Source organism: Vanessa atalanta, chromosome 24 (assembly GCF_905147765.1).
Source record: "Vanessa atalanta chromosome 24, ilVanAtal1.2, whole genome shotgun sequence".
In the NCBI taxonomy this organism is placed as follows: Eukaryota; Metazoa; Arthropoda; class Insecta; order Lepidoptera; family Nymphalidae; genus Vanessa; species Vanessa atalanta.
In genome coordinates, this window is record NC_061894.1 from 7,821,516 (window position 1) to 7,844,674 (window position 23,159).

The 23,159-nt window shown below is 33.3% G+C and overlaps 1 protein-coding gene across 1 annotated transcript; it reads right to left on the reverse strand.

Annotated features, from left to right (window-relative positions):
- Positions 1-684: 684 nt before the first annotated feature.
- On the reverse strand, positions 685-21,718 carry LOC125073276 (digestive cysteine proteinase 1). The gene is made up of 15 exons (XM_047684032.1): positions 21,583-21,718; positions 21,383-21,470; positions 17,974-18,079; positions 16,190-16,313; positions 15,402-15,537; positions 10,248-10,363; positions 10,002-10,116; positions 8,800-8,880; positions 7,896-8,020; positions 7,540-7,641; positions 4,673-4,799; positions 3,874-3,979; positions 3,404-3,493; positions 2,812-2,909; positions 685-2,110 (listed from the first exon to the last, which is right to left on the reverse strand). The coding sequence occupies exons 1-15, from the start codon at positions 21,641-21,643 to the stop codon at positions 1,924-1,926; spliced, it is 1,662 nt and encodes a 553-aa protein (XP_047539988.1). The 5' UTR covers positions 21,644-21,718; the 3' UTR covers positions 685-1,923.
- Positions 21,719-23,159: the final 1,441 nt, after the last annotated feature.

Genomic DNA, 23,159 nt, shown 5'->3' on the forward strand with positions numbered 1-23,159 from the left:
AAATCTAAGACATATTTTATCTACACAATATTTTAGTAGTTTTTAAGCGCCATTTTAAAAACCCCGTTGAACAAACATGATCTCCCTAGTTTCAACGGGACCCCGCTGCACAGGAAACACTATGTTGCACTTATGTATATACTCTACTCCACCCATAACAGGAAAAAACCAGATAAACAGCATTGGACAGCAAATTGACGCGATGTCATTGGTCGATAGACCTTGATTAATCTATTGTATTCACTATGGATTTGCGAAAAATGACGTTTTGAACGTCAACGAAAGTTGTCGAAATTTTGGAAGTAAGTAGTTAAGTGTAATAGTATTGTATTATAAATAAAAATATATTAATCATAAACATAAGTGTACAATATAATAGCTGAGTTATTAGCAAATCGAATAACATTCATTAATCTAAGGTTAGTATCTTTTTTCCAACTTACTACTTGGAATAAGCTATACGTAAAATTCACACTCTACCTTCGCTCACAATTAGGACCAATCGGATACTACATAACAGACACCAAGCACTAAAGCATCGAATTTTCCAGCATTACCGAGGCATACACACAATACAGCGCTAGTCAATGTTTTAATAATAGATGTTATTTCGATACGCTAAAACCAACATAAGATCATTTTGTTTGCCCTACTGGAGATAAAAATAAAAAAAAAAAAACAAGATCATTCACATATTATTCTTTATTTAAATAATACGAAAATTATAAAAGCCATCGATAATGACAACTCAGATTATGTGACATTTCATTCTAAATTTAAAAATCTTCTGGAACGTTCCTCTGATATTCCGATATGTATTGATGTTTTTATAAAAAAAAATTACCTTAATATAATGATAGCATTTCTAGAGAGCATAATTGAAACACAGCCTTAATATTCGTAGCTTATATTAAGCATTCAATGAGATTCTTAAACTCTTAATGTAACTTTTTCAATCAATAACTGGATACAATATATAAAAAAAATTAACACACTAATTGATAATCTATTTCTTATATTTATATATTCAGATATTAGTCGCCATGTTAACTTTTATTGTCTGTCATGTCAGCGACTTGACCAACATTGTATCGATTTAAAAAACAAACAAATCCTATAACCAATTATGTTTAACTAACATCGTGTTATACGTGACGTCCATATTAACTTACACCAAATTTCGGCCATGCTATGCATTTTTAAATCGTTTTAATAATGAATTGGTCCTTATTATACAGACATATTCCATACTAAAAAGATTTAAAAGTGAAAACCATTTTCATAGTGACTGTACCTGTTACAAATGAACGGTCTTTAAAATAATATGCACAATTCGATGCAATTAAATTAATTGAATGGGTTTGATTAATTGCAGGACTCACAGGGCTGCAAGCCATGCGATCTGTTTAATTTAAGAAAGTTATGAATTCTTTCGCATTATCGTCTTTTTTTGACTTTGACTTGACTTAGCTGGGGGCCCTTGAATCCACGGGGCCCTGGGCTGAAGCCCAAAAAGCCATATGGTAGAACCGGCCCTGCAATTAACCGATACGGTCAGAAACGTTACGCACAGGTTACATGATACATCGCACATCGAATGGTATAGGAATGTATAAGAAATTAATAAAGAAAAAATCACTTCACAATAATATAACGGTTGCATATCATTTTTAAAAGAGATCTTCTTAATTCAAATTGCTCTTAAGTCTTTTTTAAAAACCAACGACATTACTTTAAAAATGTTCTTTAGAGAGTGTTGAGTTAAACGCTGTCTCTTTCTAACGAATGTCAAATCAATGGTGCCCGATAGAGACAAAACAGTATTTAACTAATCACACGCTAATAAATCTTTATAATTAGGACCGCATTGTTAATATAGCTTAGCATAATATACATAAAAAAATAATCTCTTAGTATTTCGATCTACATTAGGACGTAAGTGGGCGCGGCTTGGACGCCACAGTTGTCATCCTTGATCGCCATGAGGACGTAGCCGTCGTTACCCCAGAGATTCGACCAGGAATTCTTAATCAGCCAATACTTCTGCCCGTTGAGGACTCCGAAGCCGACGGCCAAGACGGCGTGATCTAATTGATCTACTTCATTTTTACTGAAAAGGAAAAGATAACAATATTGTATTATAAAGGTAACATAAGCCGTGGTTTCGCCCGCAAACACATCAAACATATATTAATACGTTCCCAGAGCGTGACGCCACCGCCATAACGCACATTTACAGTACTTACGTAGTTTATGTGCAGTACGTGAAAACGCGTCCATATAAAAGTAAAGTAGGGGGAGGAATTTGAAAATATTTGGAATTAATTCTATTCTTAAGTAGAATTAACCAATAAAATCTTCTATATGGATCTTTTTTTTCGTTTACAAAAAATATGGCCGCCAAATTTTGGCAAAATATGAACTGTTCTGTCGTGAGTCTCACTAACCGCCCTAAATATGCAAGTCGGATGTGTGTCTCGTGGCTCGGTGAACACGTAAAGCTGTTGGTCTTGCGAGTGAACTATTTCCGATAGTGTCGATTCCGATTAGTCGTCAAATCGGATTATGAGTGTAAAGAAAGATGGGACCTGTATTTGCGTACACATTTGTACACTTTTGTCCCCCATAATTGGCTGGTATTCCTTGAGCCTAGCCGCCGTGACCGAAATCGGTCAGGACGATTAATAATAAAACCTGTCATAACATCTTGGATGGTTAAACTAGCAGTCATCGCTTAAGATCCACGTGTGCTCCTCTCTAAGACATCTTGGGTCTTGCATAATATTTAATATAATACACAACGCGTCATACCATTTAGGTTCGTAGTAGACTCCATTGGAATAGAAGCTGAAAGTCTTGTGAGAAGCGTCGATGGCAACTGATATCGGTCCATGTTTGAAAATCGCCAACTACAAAATATAAAAATAAATTACTATATTTTAAAATTACATTACATTACATTAACAGCCTGTAAATTTCCCACTGCTGGGCCAAGGCCTCCTCTCCCTTTTAGAAGGTTTGGAGCATATTTCACCACGCTGCTCCAATACGGGTTGGTGAAATTAAGCACATGAAAATTCAGTCGTGCCTGCAGGATGATTTCGGGTTCAAACCCCGGGGTTCGGTCATCGGCGTTCCTCGGTTAAGATGCACGCGTTCTAACCACTGAGCCATCTCGTTAACCATTTTTAAATTAATTTACATTCAATATTACAATGACATTTAATAATCCTCAGCACATGCCAAAAACAAAATGACAAAATATTTTTTGGAAATAAATATTTGGGAGACAAAGCAAAGAAATCATCGATCGCCGCACGTGTGCAAATGCGTTGGTAATAAGTTTATATGCGACACAGACAATGTATATCGGTTCAACGAATTGTTTGCAATTAAATCTAACCTTTAGAGCATTCTCATTCTTGGCAGTGACGTTGACCCAGCCCTTGATGGACGTCACGAGGGTCACGTTGTCGATGTGACAGTAGCCGTCCTGTAACAATTAATTGGATGAATTTAGCGGTCAAGACTTATACAGTAACTATTTTAATTCATATCTGTATATATTTAAGGAATTAAAGTTAATAATTAATATGTAAATAAAAAAATATATTCTGACAAAAAAAAAATCATAATACTGTTTATTCAAGTAGGCTCATAAACTTTTGAATAGTTATATATATTGTGTTGAATTAAATTTAAGCCTACCACTACGTCGTTCCCACTCCTAACACAAGCTTTAAACTTAATTGGAGGGGTAAATAATAATATAAGTAATTCCTGATAATGGAGCATAGATACTATTAAAAAAAAATCGTGAGTTTTATGTTGATGTTTAAATAATTAAAGTTTAATTATTTATTAAACGGTTACCTGTCCCAAATAACCGCCATAGTCTTCCTCGGTGGGCAGACCGTGTTTCATGATCCACTGGTACGCTCTGAAATCTTCTCCGCCATCACAGCCATTGTTACCAAAACTGAAAAAATGTTACATATTTTAGTACCGTGTCACAAAATTGGTGTGTTTGTAGCCAATAGCCAATAGTTGGCAGCCAATATATGGCTTATACGGCTGCTTATGAACACGCCGCTAATATATTGCTTAAAAAACGCTATCAGAGTGAGACGGCGTCATACAAATAATTGATTATCGGGCTTTGTAAAAGGGTACCATCCCATTTATTAGATATTCTACCGCCGAATCGCAATAGTTCTGATACAATTGTCAGTATCTAAGTTTGCTTCGGTTGAAATTGGTCTAAAATAGTTTATGTATCTCGAAAGTACAATCAGATATTCTACAGAAAATTATTAATATTTGGTATTATTGTGTTCCGGTTTTATGGGCGAGTGGGTTCTTTTAAATACAAGAGTCATTACATCTTAATTCCTAAAGTCGGTTGCGCAATCGGCAGTTATGACAGCCTATCAGCAAGTGGACTTCTTGCCAGTCCGCCTACCTTTATAAAAAAACAAAAATCTGTAATGATTTTAGAGATGATTTTTTTTAAATTAATCTAATAGTTTATTTAACTTCGGAGTAATCAAACTGCAAAATAAGTTTTTGTTGTGTGTCTATCCTGCCTGAACTAAAGAAATAATATGATGTTACAGTTAGAAAGGCATAAATTTGTATGTATGGAAGATTGCGTGATAATAAGGTAAGTTACCCCCAGGAGCAGTCGACGAGCGCCTGCTGACTGAGTCTCACGAGATGTCCACCGTTGTGCAGGAACAGAGCGCCCTCCACAGCCCCCACCGTGCCGAACGACCAACACGAGCCGCACACCGACTGGTCTAAGACATCAGAGTCGAATGGTCAGTGATCGGACAACTTAGATTTATTTATGTTAGGAATATATCATAGTAGTAAAACGTAATAAAATTGTCTTCGTCTAAATCTCATTGTCTCTACTTATAAAGTATATACAATATTTGACATTACTCCACAAGGGTATGTTAGAGTAGGGACTATGTCGGAAGACTCTGAAGCAATAATCACTGATTATTAATCAGCTAATAGTGCCAAGAGTTGTGGGTTGGGTGGTATAGAGTGATTTCTGTGCCCCTGAAAACGTGTATGCAATATTACACGATGCTCAGTTGGGGAGTTATGACGTCGAAGCATAACAAACAAATAAACAAGCTCACAATCACAATTTTAAAATTAACTAGGCAGACACAGTCATCATCATTACCATAATAATAGTCATCATCATCATTACCATCATAATCGCCATCATCATCATCATTACCATCATAATCGCCATCATCATCATCATTACCATCATAATCGTCATCATCATCATCATTACCATCATAATCGTCATCATCATCATTACCATCATAATCGTCATCATCATCATCATCATTACCATCATAATCGTCGTCATCATCATCATTACCATCATAATCGCCATCATCATCATCATTACCATCATAATCGCCATCATCATCATCATTACCATCATAATCGTCATCATCATCATCATTACCATCATAATCGTCATCATCATCATCATTACCATCATAATCGTCGTCATCATCATCATTACCATCATAATCGCCATCATCATCATCATTACCATCATAATCGTCATCATCATCATCATTACCATCATAATCGTCATCATCATCATCATTACCATCATAATCGTCATCATCATCATTACCATCATAATCGTCATCATCATCATCATTACCATCATAATCGTCATCATCATCATCATCATTACCATCATAATCGTCATCATCATCATCATTACCATCATAATCGTCATCATCATCATCAATACCATCATAATCGCCATCATCATCATCATTACCATCATAATCGCCATCATCATCATCATTACCATCATAATCGTCATCATCAATATCATTATCGTCATCATCATCATTACCATAATAATAGTCACCATCATCATCATTACCATCATAATCGTCATCATCATTACCATCATAATCGTCATCATCATTACCATCATAATCGTCATCATCAATATCATTATCGTCATCATCATCATTACCATAATAATAGTCATCATCAACATCATTACCATCATAATTGTCATCATCATCATCATAATCGTCATCATCAATATAATTATCGTCATCATCATCATTACCATCATAATTGTCATCATCATCATTACCATCATAATCGTCATCATCATCATTACCATCATAATCGTCATCATCATCATCATCATTACCATCATAATCGTCGTCATCATCATCATTACCATCATAATCGCCATCATCATCATCATTACCATCATAATCGCCATCATCATCATCATTACCATCATAATCGTCATCATCATCATCATTACCATCATAATCGTCATCATCATCATCATTACCATCATAATCGTCATCATCATCATCATTACCATCATAATCGTCGTCATCATCATCATTACCATCATAATCGCCATCATCATCATCATTACCATCATAATCGTCATCATCATCATCATTACCATCATAATCGTCATCATCATCATCATTACCATCATAATCGTCATCATCATCATTACCATCATAATCGTCATCATCATCATCATTACCATCATAATCGTCATCATCATCATCATCATTACCATCATAATCGTCATCATCATCATCATTACCATCATAATCGTCATCATCATCATCAATACCATCATAATCGCCATCATCATCATCATTACCATCATAATCGCCATCATCATCATCATTACCATCATAATCGTCATCATCAATATCATTATCGTCATCATCATCATTACCATAATAATAGTCACCATCATCATCATTACCATCATAATCGTCATCATCATTACCATCATAATCGTCATCATCAATATCATTATCGTCATCATCATCATTACCATAATAATAGTCATCATCAACATCATTACCATCATAATTGTCATCATCATCATCATAATCGTCATCATCAATATCATTATCGTCATCATCATCATTACCATAATAATAGTCACCATCATCATCATTACCATCATAATTGTCATCATCATCATCATAATCGTCATCATCAATATAATTATCGTCATCATCATCATTACCATCATAATTGTCATCATCATCATTACCATCATAATCGTCATCATCATCATTACCATAATAATAGTCATCATCATCATTACCATCATAATCGTCATCATCATCATCATAATCGTCATCATCATTACCATCATAATCGTCATCACCATAGCCATCCTATATATCGTCATCGTCATTACAACCGCTATCGACATCATATCATCATCATAATCATCATCACCAATATAATCATCTTTGTCACCATCACAATCGTCATTATAATCATCGTCACAATCGCGACCGACATTAGAATCATCATCATCATTACCAACTCCCTAACAATTATTATCAACATTAAACTAATTGTTACACACAGACTTTTCTTAATAGAAATATTTCAGCTCACGAATGATCTTTTGGTAATTATAAAAAGAAGGATCATCAAGGAAGGAATTCATAATTAAATATTATGTTTACAAAATCTTACCTTTAACGGGGGTAACGGCACCGAACAGCCTCCAATCCATCTCCGGAGGTAACTTAGAGCTCATCTCCTCCAACTCAGCATTTCCGTAGGGGAAGGGTAGACCTAGACACGAGATATTGATAAGAGTAATAATTAACTATCAAAAAATTTACGTTAAAAATATTATAAGTATTTATTAATGTAGATTCTTGAAGTTGAAAAGTTTGAGAAGTAATTTCGATTCCGAGCCGGTGGCAGAATTCCTTGAAAGAGCCTTCTTGAATAAATTATTTTTAAATGCAGCTGTCGCTTTCAATCGGCATCCAATTTAGCTCACCGAATTCGGTGGCGGGCGGGTCCGTAAGGGCGACACTCACCGAGCGCGTTGGGGCCGGAGTAGCGGCGGCCGCGCAGCGCCGCCAGCTCGTCGTCGGAGCGGTCGGCGAGGTGGTTGACCGACACCGTGAAGCCGCGCCGCGCGCGGTTGGTGGAGTGGATGAACCTGCGGCCCAACACGTCAGCGTCCGCCATGAGTGCCTCGCAAATACGCACCGCCACCGAGAGGAGCCGGGGCTAACCACCTCGGGGCGCCCCTTGTGTTTTGGTTGTTTTTTTCCAACAGCAGATGATATTCCACCACGACATTCGCGACTCTCAACGAAGCAACTGGGTTGAATAATCTTGAAGAAAGACTTCTCAAGAAGATTCAAAAGATACCTCTGCCTAGTAATGGCACTTTCGTAGGCTGTAATTTTAGTATTCATACCGAACCTGACTCCGGCGCATTAGGCACTACTATTATTATTATTTTAGTAGAAAATAAGATTCATAATCTTTTTTAGAAACTGAGCTCTACTATTAAATTTGGACTTTTAATATATAACTAATAATGTTCTTAAAACAGTGCTAGCTGTAAGACATTTCAATGGAATTTAACATAAAAAAATCAACAGTTACTACAATAATGTCTCACTTTAACCACTTGAATTCCATCGGACTATTAAAAATAAACTTTAAAAAAGTACTTCTTATAACAGAAGGAATGAAGTTAAACAGCCTTAGATTATCAAATCATCAGTCCGTACGATTAATTCTGCTATACTAGTTGTCACCTAAGGCTTCGCTTGTATTTTAAGAGTTAGTCGTCAGGTGTTATTCATAAAGTAGAGTTCTAATTGCTTCACACCACATCACATTTGGTTCAGTAGCTCGGCCGTGAAAGAGCAACAGACAGACAGGTACTTTCGCATTTATGATATGAGTATAAATCAGTATTTGTACCTGAGATTCTGCCTGAAGGTGTTTATTCTGGTAGTGTGTTCAACTTCGGACGCGTATTGTTTATTGTGCTTCATCTTGAATCTGTAAAACAAATGACAGAATATTAAACAAAAAATAAAGATTGTGGTACACCCAGTTAGGCCGAAATTGCTTTCGTTATATATTAAATTAGATAAAATTAAAAAAAAACAGACGAATTGATTACCTCCTCCTTTTTGAAGTCGGTTAATAAAATAAATCAACAATGTTTGAAAATAATTCAATGACAACAAATAGAATATATATGTCACCGTAAGATTACAAACATCGTAAGATTACAATCTATCTCGTCACATTGTAAAATGTCGATTTAACGCATTATTTTTCGCTATATTGTAATCTATCGATGGGAAGAGGGCAAATTGTGAACTGGCGTCGAACGGAATGCTTCTCACGCGCTGATTGGTTGAACGTTATGTGCCCCCCGCCACCCCGGCTCCGCCATATTATTTCATCTTAAAATTGCAAATACCACAAGGATAGAAAGAGCGAGAGATAGCGAGAGAGAGCGAGAGAGAGCGAGAGAGAGCGAGAGAGAGAGAGAGAGAGCGAGAGAGAGAGAACAGTAAGAACTTAGTTCCAAAAAAAGCTCATACCGATATTTCTTAAATATATAGCTCTCTTTCTCCCCGTCTCAACGTCGTATCTTTCCTCTATCTCATGTAATGAAATGTGCCTAAACATTTAACATCAGTCCTCGTCGTATAAACGTATGTATGTATATCGGATCACCGCATACGAAATGACAACGATTTTGGAACCAAGCTATTACTTACCACAAAAGGTCTTAATGTGTAAACATTACATTCGAATTTAAACCTAAGTCCTTTATTATTACACTCTATATTAATAAAATTAATATTAAATACGTTTTTCGTTTCGTTCCTATAAAAAACGTTTCGTGTACTTCGACAACACATATAATTTTCGTAAAATCTTGAGACAACTATAACAGTTTATAAACCCTTACTGATCGAAACTCGAAAACTTTACAGTTTTTTTTTTTTTTGGTAGGCACTGGTAAGTCGATCAACAATGCACCTCTATCCCTGGAAACTGAGTTTTGCGGTAGATTATGTGCTAGGTGCCACCTACCTTTAGTAAAAGATGTACAATAACGATTCGTTAAATATAAAAACTGCCCATTAATATACGGCTCGTACCTCTCGAACTCATCAGCGACGTGAGCGTCGTGTACAGGGTGCACGAACTCCTTCATCGGGTTGAAGGTGGCGAAGTGGCGGGAGCCGGGCCCGGGGAACGAAGTGCATTGAAAACCTTTAATAAAAACAAATAATTAACATAACATAATAGCAGTGAAAAACGTAACAGACAGACAGATACTTTCTCATTTATAACACAAGTTGTAAATATTAGTAAGAAAGACAGCATCACGAACAACAACGCACCTGAGTCCACGTGGAACACGTCCTGGTCGATATCATTCACATCATAATCGCTGTAGTCGATGTAGTAATGGTCGTAGTGGGAGCCAAGCAGCGAATTGAAGCCTTTCATTTCGTACCTGTATCAATAAATTACAGATGTACCATTATCTATTTAAATTTCAATCATAAAAGTAAAACTTTAGGATTATTTAAATACAACCATGTCAGCTTCTCATAGCAAGTTGCGGACATCTTTTATTGTTGCCTTATATATAAGTTTTTGCAATGTAAGCGTTCAAATGCTACTGTTGCCAAATTAAAAAAAAAATCTTAAGGTACACTTGTGTGCGAAAGGTTACTTATACAATTAGTGAGTTTATGATGGATAGCACACCTTGGGAATGAAACGATCGCCTCCTGGCTGTTTCTATTCATATAAAATTATGTATATAATTAATTTAAATATTATATAAAAAATATAGAATTAAAGGAAGTTGACAGGATTCGTGACTTAGGCATCATATTGGATAATAAATTGAATTTCAAACTACATATAGATAAAGCACTTGATATAGCAAACAAATCACTAGGCTTTGTTCTAAGGTGCTCCAAAGACTTGAAAAGGAGTGAAACTGTCTTAAGTCTCTTCAATTATTTCGTGCGTAGCAGATTAGAATATTGTTGCTTAATTTGGTCACCGTGTCATAAATTGCACATTAATAGAGTCGAGAATATACAAAAAAAAATTCTACGTCAACTATCATATAGATTTAGGATAAATTCAAAGTCTTATAATGAAAGATGCAATCTGTTCAATTTACAAAGTCTAGAGAATAGACGAAAAATATTGTCAATGAAATTTTTATTTAATCTATTTAATAATAATATTGACTGTCCGGAACTTTTATCAAAATTCTATTTAAACGTCCCTCACAATAATTCCCGTCATATGAGCCATTTCTTTTATACCAGATTATATAAAACGCAACTAGGTAGGAATTCCATCATATCGAGATTATCTTTGTTATACATCACCATCAGTATTAAAGTAAAAGATTTAGACATATGTCACGATAGTCGACCTCAATTCAATACAAAAATAAAGAATTTCATTTGTGCTCAATTCTAATCATATGTTTTATCTTATTAAGAGCGTAGTTTGTAAGCGTGGGAATTTATTTTAGAACACACACATAGGTACTTTCCAATAATACAGTTGCATTATGCAGTGTATCGTACGCATCCCCGGAGACAATTAGTTGCTTGTTTTAGGTGCAACGAATAAATTAAATTTTCATTGCGCGTTCATAACGTAGGATTTATAAAAATACATTTAATTACGAGTAATGTATTGGCTATAAGGTTGTCACTCGCAAACACAATTATAAATTATTTGTTTGCATAGGGTGCGGTCAGAGTGCATTAAGATGCTTAATATACATTATGATTTTTATTGTGTCAACCGCATTTGTCTAACTAAACAATTAATATTTTCTGGATATTTTAAGGTTGGAAGGTATACCGAATTAGGGCGTAAAGAACATAAATTTTATAAATAAAAATAGGTAAATATTAATCAAATATTTTTTTTAACGAACAAAAAACTAAAGACAAAATACTTTTTCTTGGTTAAACAAGTCTTTATTATTAAATAAATAAATAAATATTGGACAACATCACATACATTACTCTGATCCCAATGTAAGTAGCTAAAGCACTTGTGTTATGGAAAATCAGAAGTAACGACGGTACCACAAATATCCAGACCCAAGACAACATAGAAAACTAATGAACTTTTTCTACTTTGACTCGGCCGGGAATCGAACCCGGAACCTCGGAGTAGCGTACCCATGAAAACCGGTGTACACACAACTCGACCACGGAGGTCGTCAAAATAAAAATGTATTTACGTATTTTTATGAAATAATTCAATTAAAATTATTTCATATTACACAAAAATCAGGGGGGTGGGCCGTTGACGGTATCTGGTCATGAAAGGTACTAAGTATAGCATCAATACACAATGGAATGTATATCAACCGTTTTTTCTTAGCACTATGCACTATTTTAATAAAGCATTTAAATAATTAGAAATTAACCAGACGAACTAAACGACATGAGTAATGGTATGAGTTGGCGTTTGTTTTAAATTTCGAATTTAGAGAAAAAAATAAGCAGGATAGTGCAAACATTACATTACATTCAGGTATATTCAGGTATTCACTATGTTTATTCTTACAATTTTGTACTTTTAATTCGATATTAGGGGAAAGAGGTTACCCTTCGTACACTTTTTAGATTTGATTTTTCTTACTATGTGATTAATTATCGCATTTACCTAGTTTATGTACTTAAGTGTAACAAATATATTATAGTTTGTTACAAAAAAGTCCAAAACTATTATAAAAAGTAAAAATTAACAATTGCATCAAACGACACTCGCGCCCCACCCTTATGCTAACTTATCTATGTGTGCGTAGACGTTTCGCGTAATTATAAGACTCGGCTCGAAATAAAAACTGACGTGCTCTCACCTTGGGCTCTGGGGAGGGACTGAAAATTTATTGACAGAAATGTCGAATAATAAGTCAAAACCGTCAAATTATTTTCTCCATACTAAATAGTATGGACGACGAATGCCAAAAAGTAAGCAATATTTAAATAAAAATTACGATAATATTGTGTTATATAATAGAAATTGAACATGGTGAATTTATTATTTACACTTTTGTGTCCCCATTTAACCAAAAATACATGTATAAACTAGCCGCTAAATAGCTTAAAAATGTTAATAGAAAAGGCGATTTCAGTATTTGGAGTGATGTTGACGATGAATTTACTAAGTTATTGATATATATTTTATAAATATGATCCAGTGAAACTTGAGATATATCTATTCACATACTGAATGTATTTTTTTATCCATAATCAATGCTCCAGTTTTAAGATATTTTGAAAATAATAAGCGCTATTTTAGCGTTCCGCAAGGACTGTCCTCTTAATTATTATTTATTTATAATAGTTTAAAAAATGTATTGTATTTCTTATTTTTAGTTATTATGCTTATGTTTAATTCATATTTTCAATAATTACATTGTGTAATATGATAATGCATGGTGAGACTACCTGTAAGTAGTAGAACTTTTGCCTTGATAATTTTAAAATGTAATTTTTTATTTTGGATGTGATATTGTATCTACTGTTGGTTGTCCTAATGAAAATAAAATAAAATAAAATTTGACAAAAAAAATAGACCCGCTGAGTTTCTTTCGCCGGTTCTTCTCAGGTCAGGGTGTTTCCTTTTCCGAAACGGTGGTAGTGTTTAATTTGACTATCAATAAGTGTAATGTTTCCATATTGAATAAAAGAAAATGAGTTTGAGTTTACCTCACTCAGTAAGTATTAATAATATATATTGTTCTCATAACAATATATATAAATATATATCACCGTAGAATTTTAAATACCGTTAGATTGTAATATATCTCGCGAGATTGTAAACTGCCGAAATACTGTAAACGGTGATTTAAATAGTTTCAATAGTTTATGATATTTCGATTAGGTTAGGTTAGTTTATTTTTTTATGTCATTGATTGGCGGACGAGCATATGGGCCACCTGATGGTAAGTGGTCACCACCGCCCATAGACAAAGGCGCTGTAAGAAATATTAACCATTCCTTACATCACCTATGCACCACCAACCTCGGGAACTAAGATGTTATATCCCTTGTGCCTGTGATTACACTGGCTCACTCACCCTTCTAACCGGAACACAACAATACAGTGTACTGTTAATTGGCAGTAGAATATCTGATGAGTGGGTGGTACCCAGGCTTGCACAAAGCCCTACCACCAAGTAAAGTAGTTGTTTTCATAATTTAACTTTAATTAACTTCGGTAGATTATAATCTACCAACTCTACGAAAAGTAATGCGTCAAATTGTAAGCAGTATGTTACGGTTGGATCTTACGATAGTTTTCAATGTCGCGAGATAGATTATAATCTAACTGTATTTACAATTTTCCGGTGACATATATTTTGAGCCGAGATGGCCCAGTGGTTAGGTTAGGTTAGGTTAGGTTACGCGTGCATCTTAACCGATGATTTCGGGTTCAAACCCAGGCAGGCACCACTGAAATTTCATGTGCTTAATTTGTGTTTATAATTCATCTCGTGCTCGGCGGTGAAGGAAAACATCGTGAGGAAACCTGCATGTGTCTAATTTCAACGAAATTCAGCCACATGTGTATTCCGCCAACCCGCATTGGAGCAGCGTGGGGGAATATGCCCCAATCCTCCTTCTTAAAGGGAGAGGAGGCCTTTATCCCAGCAGTGGGACATTTACGGGTTGCTAATGTAATAATGTAATATATATAATTTTAAGATTTCAGTTAAGATTTGTAGTTTCAAATTAATATATTATTATAAGAGATGGTCTACGTCACGAAAGGAGTAACTGTGTTAAATTTCAAATAAATCAGACCAATTACTCTGTGTATCAGGGACCTAATTTGTAAACAGCCTTGACCGACATCAACAACGAAAATCGTTTCAACTTTAAGAAACTATTATTGTTGTTTTCGTTGTTTTTTTATTTATAGAAGATTAGCATAGTTGTGTTTGTTTCAATACATTTAGCCATTATTTTGTTCTATGTTTAAGTTACATCTGTAGTTGTGTTTTACACTGGATCAGTCAATGTATTTTTGATTACTTTGTTTTCGTGAATATGTTAATTGTATATCTAGTAAAAAAATATACAGTTTCTTAGATCTTGTCATGAATTAGTGGTATTTCGTTTATATATAATTGTTATTAATTTTCATACTTATATCTTTACGGCCTAATGCATTAATACCTTGTATCATAACACATTTAAAAAAAAAAAGAGCGCGCCATCACCTGTCAAAGAGGCTTGGGTTTACTTTTTGGCGCGAAGTTTGTGTACTTCGGACATAATATTTCAGAGTCATAGAAAATTTGTAATTTAAGTTGGTTTTTATTATTAATTTAAAGTAATTAATGTTATTAATGATTGTTATTTGGTAGTCTAAAGTCAGATAGTCATTAGCCTATTCCTTTAAAAGGTCATTTTCACTTCTGGTCGATAAACATATATTCTTATTATATATATACATTTTTCTTTTAAATTTCACTCATTTCTATATCTTACCTGACGGGAATAGCGACGGCTTCTCCCCTCAGACTCTTCCTGAACTTAACCCACATAGTGTATTTGTTGATCTTGTCACCGATCGTCTGAACCATACGCCATTTTGATGTGTCAGAATCTTGCATTGTTTCTGAACCTAAGAAATTTTTACATATTATAATAAATAAAAAAAATACTATTTATGATGTTTTGACTCTTAATATTTCTCTCGTACTGATCACGGCAGCCGAGATGGCCCAGTGGTTAGAACGCGTGCATCATAAACCGATGATTTCGGGTTCAAACCCAGGCAGGCACCACTGAAATTTAATGTGCTTAATTTGTGTTTATAATTCATCTCGTGCTCGGCGGTGAAGGAAAACATCGTGAGGAAACCTGCATGTGTCTAATTTCAACGAAATTCTGCCACATGTGTATTCCGCCAACCCGCATTGGAGCAGCGTGGTGGAATATGCTCCAAACCTTCTCCTCAAAGGGAGAGGAGGCCTTTATCCCAGCAGTGGAACATTTACGGGCTGCTAATACTGATCACGGACATTGATTTTATCGATTAGCCAACAATGGGTGCGCATATCTTTATCAGCTCGTGACCATGATAAATGCAGTTAACTCAAAATCATGATCACAGCGGTCCCCATTGACTCAGTTCAGCGTTTGATCAAAAATGTTTTATTAATTTTTATTTATAATAGGTAGACAAATGGACCATCTGATGGTCAGTGGACCACTATATATTGATTTGTCAGTAGTACTAGTAATCAGCACCTAACCAGAGACAAAACACTCACCAATAAATTTGAAATCGGTCATGTCCGGTAGCACAGATTGTATCTTGATGCTCTCGTCACTGGTTCCGTTGACTTGGAGACATGTTTCATGGTTGAGCACCTTCTCAGTTGTCACTGGTGCTATCTGCAATAATTAAAAATAAGTAATAATTTTATATTTGTTTGCTTTTTTTTATCAGTTCTAAAATTTAGGAGCCTTAGAGATGACACTACATTACCTTAAAAATAGTATAGTGTATTTAATTTGTTTCCCTATATATTACCAAAAATAAAAGATTTTAAAAACTAAATGTTTTATTAATGTATTTAATCTAGACATAACAGGTTTCGTAGAATATTTTTTTCTAATTTCAACCGAAGTAAACTTAGATACTGACTATTGTATGAGAACGCGCAGCAAAAGTATTGTCTATACTTTGAAGAATGTGTAAATACGCCATTGTTTTTAATACATCTGTGTAAGTCGCTTAAACAACGTAGCATCTTCGAAAGGATAGATATGCAGGTCTAAACATAACATATCAATCAACATAGTCATACATATGTACAACAGTCGATACATATTACATATACATCTTCAACAACATATATATACAGCTAAAACTTTGAATCGCTTCTGAACTGAAAATCCGTTCTGTTCGCGTTCAGACAGTCGGAAAGAGGAGTGGGGTAGGTCTTATAATATGATGTGATAATGCTTAAAAACGACTAATAAATTGACAATTTAACAGTGTGGTCATTAATGCCAATAATAAAACGACGCCTTTAACGTTTAATTGAAGTAATTAATATCTCCGTTAGTAATAAGTACTTGGAACAGGTGCAGCTCAGGGAAAACCTAAGTCAGCTTATAAAATTAGTACTTATATGCCAATGTATGTTAAATGTAATTATATATTATGCATAATGAATTAATTAGAGGGATATTGAATTATTAATATAATTTTTAATTCGCAAGTAACAAAGAGAAATGAAACATACAGCTTAACAAGGTGTTTTTTTTTATTGCGTTGGTTGGCGGACGAGCATATGGGCCACCTGATGGTAAGTGGTCACCACCGCCTATAGACAAAGGCGCTGTAAGAAATGTTAACCATTCCTTACATCACCTATGCGCCACCGACCTAGGAAACTAAGATGTTATGGCCCTTGTGCCTGTGATTACACTGGCTCACTCACCCTTCTAGCCGGAACACAACAATACAGTGTACTGTTATTTGGCGGTAGAATATCTGATGAGTGGGTGGTACCTACCCAGACGGGCTTGCACAAAGCCCTACCACCAAGTAAAAGAAGAAAATTTTAGATCTTTTTGGAATTACAAAAACGAAAACGGCGCATAATTGAAAAAATGAAACATCAGTAACGTTTCATATAGATACGTGCAAGAGAATTTGCTCATATACCTTCAAGCTGAACAGAGGTCAATTCTACGAATAAAATGTAATTTTATCGCAACCGCATTGAAACGTATTCGTTGCCCTGTAACCGGTTTCCTATTCTAATAAAAAAATGATCTAGATTGTGATCACCGAAGTGGAATCGGAATATAATCGGGAACGTATCGGAATTTTTGTAAATTACTAGTAGAATTGTCCCCAGATTATTTTTAATGATACCTTAAAACCATCTCGATCAAGTCACCTTTAACACAAAATAGACTACGATTCCACAAACGCACACAGTCACACACACGCACACATTGAACTTGTAACGCCTTTTTTGATGTATAATGACTTTACATGACAAGCAATAATTTTTTTTTTTTTATTTATATCACATACCTTAATAGATGTGCCATATTGCGGATACGTTGACTGGGACATTTGGTAAGTCTTGACCATTGCGCCATAGTAGTCGATACGGGATTTGCCATTTTTACTGTCGAACCTATAAAGATGATAAAAAAAAAAATATATATTAAAAAATATACGTTAAAATGTGGTCGGTTCCTACCTAGACCGGCTTGCAGAAAGCCTTACCACCGAGTACCACTTGACTACTTCAATTTTACATCCGAATTTCCAATAACAGCTTCATTGATTTTCAAAACGAATCATTTACGCAACGAATATCAAATCGCTTCAATTAGACGTCAAATGTTGTTTATTTGGCTTTTGTCCTCTTGCGGTTGGAATAATATAGTTAGTGATCGAAGGTAAAACAAACTACGTAAATAAATTTATCCTTACTAGTACTAGATTAGTCCGGCAAAACAATATTACGTAATATTATAATGACCACGATAACTTGTCAACATGTAAAACCTTTGTAATGTAATAAAAGCCGTCACTACACGTCCGACAGTTTTGTAACATCGATATCCATATTAATTTAATTCATTAAGAGAAAAAATAATTAAAAGCATAGAATTTAGTTAATAAAATAACAACATAACATTAACAGCCTGTTAATGTCCCACAAATGTCCCTCTCCCTTTGAGGAGAAGGTTTTCCTACACCGCCGAGCAGGAGATGAATTATAAACACAAATTAAGCACATGAAAATTCAGTGGTGTTTGAACCCGCAATTATCGGTTAAGATGCACGCGTTCGCGTTAATGGTTACATTGGGTCATCTCCGCTCTCATAAAATAAATAAATACTTATTATTGTAATAATATATAGCAAGGAAATATAAAAAAAAAGCGCAACGCACGTACAAGGGTTTGGAGAGCGACGGCTAGGGCTGAGCGTTTTGCGGTTACCGAAGCGGTTTTACCGCTCAAAACATTTAAAATTACCAGAGGTCTCTCTAGTAGTAATTACTAGTCAATCGCGAAATTTCGCGTTTATTTAAAAGATATTTTAGGAATTTAGAAACCCATGACATGTTTTGGTTTTGATTTCATTTCATTGTAAACTGCAAGTTACTCATCTACATTAGACCTAAAATGATGAAACCTCTTTTAAATTAAATTTTTTATATTAACAATGATATAAATTAAATATTGTGTACTAAATTAGTTCAGTTAGAATTGGAGTATGTCGAAAACAATTTACTTTAATTTTGGTTACGTTTTTCATTTTTTTTTCTTATACAGCCATAGTACCGCTCTAACCGGCCAGTAACTTATTTTTCGGTCTCTAAAATTAAATATTTCTTAAATCATAACAATTTAATAAATTACAATCAAGAATCCTCTTTATTTTTCTGCACATCTACAGCTGGAGTTCTTCAAAATGAGACTATCACCGATTTTTTATATACATCGTCCCACAACCACTGGGACATAAAATTGACTTACGCTATTAATAGATAAGATATCTTTCCAATCTATTTCAGCGTCGATGACTGACTCCAGAGTGACTAGCCAACTAAGCAGGACATAAAATAACTAGCAGATGCACTCTTCATTCTCACTCAAACAATTCAATAGGACAGCAAATTCGACACGAACGGAGAGATTTCAAGCACAGGTCAAGTGTTATAGTGCTTGGAAGCAAAAGCGCATAAAATACAAAACGTTTGTGGAAAGGAATAAAGGCGGCAAAATTGTACTTCAGGAAAACGGGTTTTATAAATTTACATCTAAGCTTAATTTTCCAAAAGTTTGATATTGGCACTTTAGCTGTTCTTCTTCTTAACTGACGATGAGATACTTATTAATAGTATCATATTATTACTGCTTCAAATTATTTGAAAAAGTTCAATAACCTGACAATACAGATAAATGATATAAAAGCAAATATTTAACAAATTACAAAAAATAGATTATATATTGTTTAATTTTCAACTCTATTGCTTTAATTTAAGAGCTTGATTTGTATATATCTCAAATTATTTAATTTTTATAGTGTAAATAGAAAAACACATGTTCATAATGAGGTTGACTATAGTTATACAAAATTAATTGTTTAAATAAAATCTGTAAAAAGAGTTCTCAAGCAAATATGTTTAAAAACAATTGAATGACTAAGAAATTCAATATGAATGAGCTTCTTTTAATTTATAAAATGAGAAAAAAATAATTTCATCGTTTACCTCATTCTTGTGCATTATTTAGCAAAAGCAATTTCAACATGCCTAACATGTATAATGAACTACCAGAGATTAAGTCTCTCAACCGTAAGCCAAAACAAAACTTGTGAACAAAAAATGTTACCATTTTAAATTAAAACTAATGAATTCTTGCTTAAAAAACAATATACTGTACAAGAATTCTTAACAGACTAAATATAACAACCTTAAGAAGCAGTAATAGTTATCATAGGATATTAATTTTTTTTATTTGATTATTGCATTTAGTTCTTTTGTGTTTTAAAATTGCATGATATACCACGGTGCAATATTATGCTAAAGATTTTATAACAACCAACATTATAAACTACATTCTGCAAAAAATGAATTTAAAAAAAAGAGGTAAATTATATATCTGTGATTGAAACAGGCATTCCATCCCATGCTGAACATTAATAAGTTACTAACAAACATGGATTAAGCTACAAAGAATACTATTAGATATGATAATATTATAAAGTTGTTTACATAAATAAGCAGTTTCACTTTATAAATAGGACAATAAGCATTAATGATTACATATTTGTTTATACAACAATAATTACTTATTATGAACGTTGAATGACCTTTGATAACAATTTTTCGTATTTTAAATCTGTATTTTAATGATATTTCTATGAACAAAGACATGAGCTAATGCTAAACAATAATATTAATTATAAATAACAACTTATCTACAATAAATTTGACCCGTAGATAAAGTTCAAATAATAAGTCCAGATGTGACCTCGTGATGTTCTACATTCTACCTTAAATCTTATAATTAAAAAAAAAAAATCCATTACTTTAATCATGCAGATTACATATATTCTATTATACTAATTTCTAACACTTTAAATAAAGAAAACTTGCATATTTAATATATATATAGAATAGATGTATCAATCAATACTATTTATATAAATTCTGCATACAAGGTAAATAACACAATTATACAGTTGAATCTACATTAATTGTTTGTGCTAGATTAATACAAAAGCAATTACATAGAATCAGCATTTTAAGTTATATATCCTTTAAATATTATTTTTTATTTTTTAATGATTGAAATTTAATTAATTAATACAATCGAAAGCAAATGTTGCGTTTTTTTTTAAATTATGGAACTTATTACTTGGTTCGGGCTGTAAAATTTGTTGCAAATTAAATATAATATTTAAAAAAAAAACTTACCAAGCGTAAAATGGTTCGTGCAGCTCTGCATAAGGTATATTTAGCAATCCTTTAACGGTATATACGCTGCTCCATTGCGGCGGAGTATCTAAAACAAAAGGATGTTAAAAAATAACAATCGATGATATTTTCAAGACATTCTTTTAGTAGTTACGAAGTTTTTTTTTTTATTTACTCTAAAAAGCTTCCAAATAATTTACCTTTGTCCACATATCCTAATGTGGAACCGATGAAAATACATAAAATCGTAAAAACAAACATTCTGAACAAGCGTTCAGTTGAACCGCTTTAATCAGAATGACGTGATTGACAATTTGACATATATTTAACAGTTGAATATTTTGAATTTTACTGAAGTTTTATTATGCACTGCGAAAATTACTTAAGGTGGGAGTACACTATGTGGGAGTTTTTTTGTTTGAAATAAATTTAATAATATTTTTCTCTAGATCTTATATAAATAGAATAATAAATGTAATAAATTATCGAAATATTAGGATATAAATTCAATTATAAAACAACCGATCAAATTATAAATAATCAACATCTTTCAAGGAAAAGTGATTTACACAGATATTCGACGGAAACGAAAGATAAATCGATTCTTATCGAAGATCGTGTTTTTTACATCATAAAGTAATAATAATAATAATAATATTGAGAACTATACTATTATTTCATGTCTGCTCTGAATTTCACCTAGACATAGATTCTTTCAATTGACATATTTTGATGGAAAAAATAAGCACACCCAACTGAAAATAAGATGATCCTTACAAAGGATACATATTGCATTTGTGAAAAGCAAAAGGACAAAATTTTATGAAACTTCCACCCAAATAATGTCAAAGTAGCATAATCTCGGCAATTGTGTCCAACTTCTACATATATTTTACAATGAGTTGTGCACGTGAAAGCTGCGTTGATGGCCTGCAATTCGAATTAGCGATATAAAATCTGAGAAAGGTTACTTACCGCATCAAAAACAGTTCCTTTTTTTCGTAGGCATTTGGTTAGGCTAGGATTCTTACCGCCTAAAACGAGTGGCTGATCGTTTCCTCTCCTATCATGCTCTACTACCACATACCATTTATAAGTATGGACTGTATATTTTGTTACAAAAATATTTTTAAAGATAAACATATAATTGCAAACAAAACGCAAGTGTGTAACTAGATTAAGTAAAATCTAAATAGCTTACAACGCATTTAAAATAAAACAAGGCTAAGCATACTAAATATGTGACTAAGCAAATTAGTCACATTTATATAGTGAATAAGTAATGAATTTTTTAAATTATAAGGTAGAACTTGTTTTTCCGTAATTACTTTTTAATAAAACCCTAATAAAAAATACCTATTTATACCATTTTTTAAAATGTTTATCCATGAAAAATATTATAGTATAGTTAATAAAAATAATCTAATTCTATGCAATAGAACTTAAATTATTAGCTGCTACTCTATGATTTTATGCTTTACACGAACGCTAAACTTCACAACCCTCGGTATTATTTTAATTTTATTTTTTTTAAATGAATTTATAAAGTAGCATCCCTTATTCGTTCATACCTAAATTACATTATACATTGAACATCATCACTGTAAATTTTAGATAATTAATATTAACATCTATAAAGAAATAAGAATGTGAATAATGTACTGGATTACATATTATTAGATGGAAAGAAGTTAGTTTATTTATTTGAAACTAAAGATTTATTTTATATAGTTATTATATGTTATTTATTGTACAAACTTGTAATACAAATATTTCT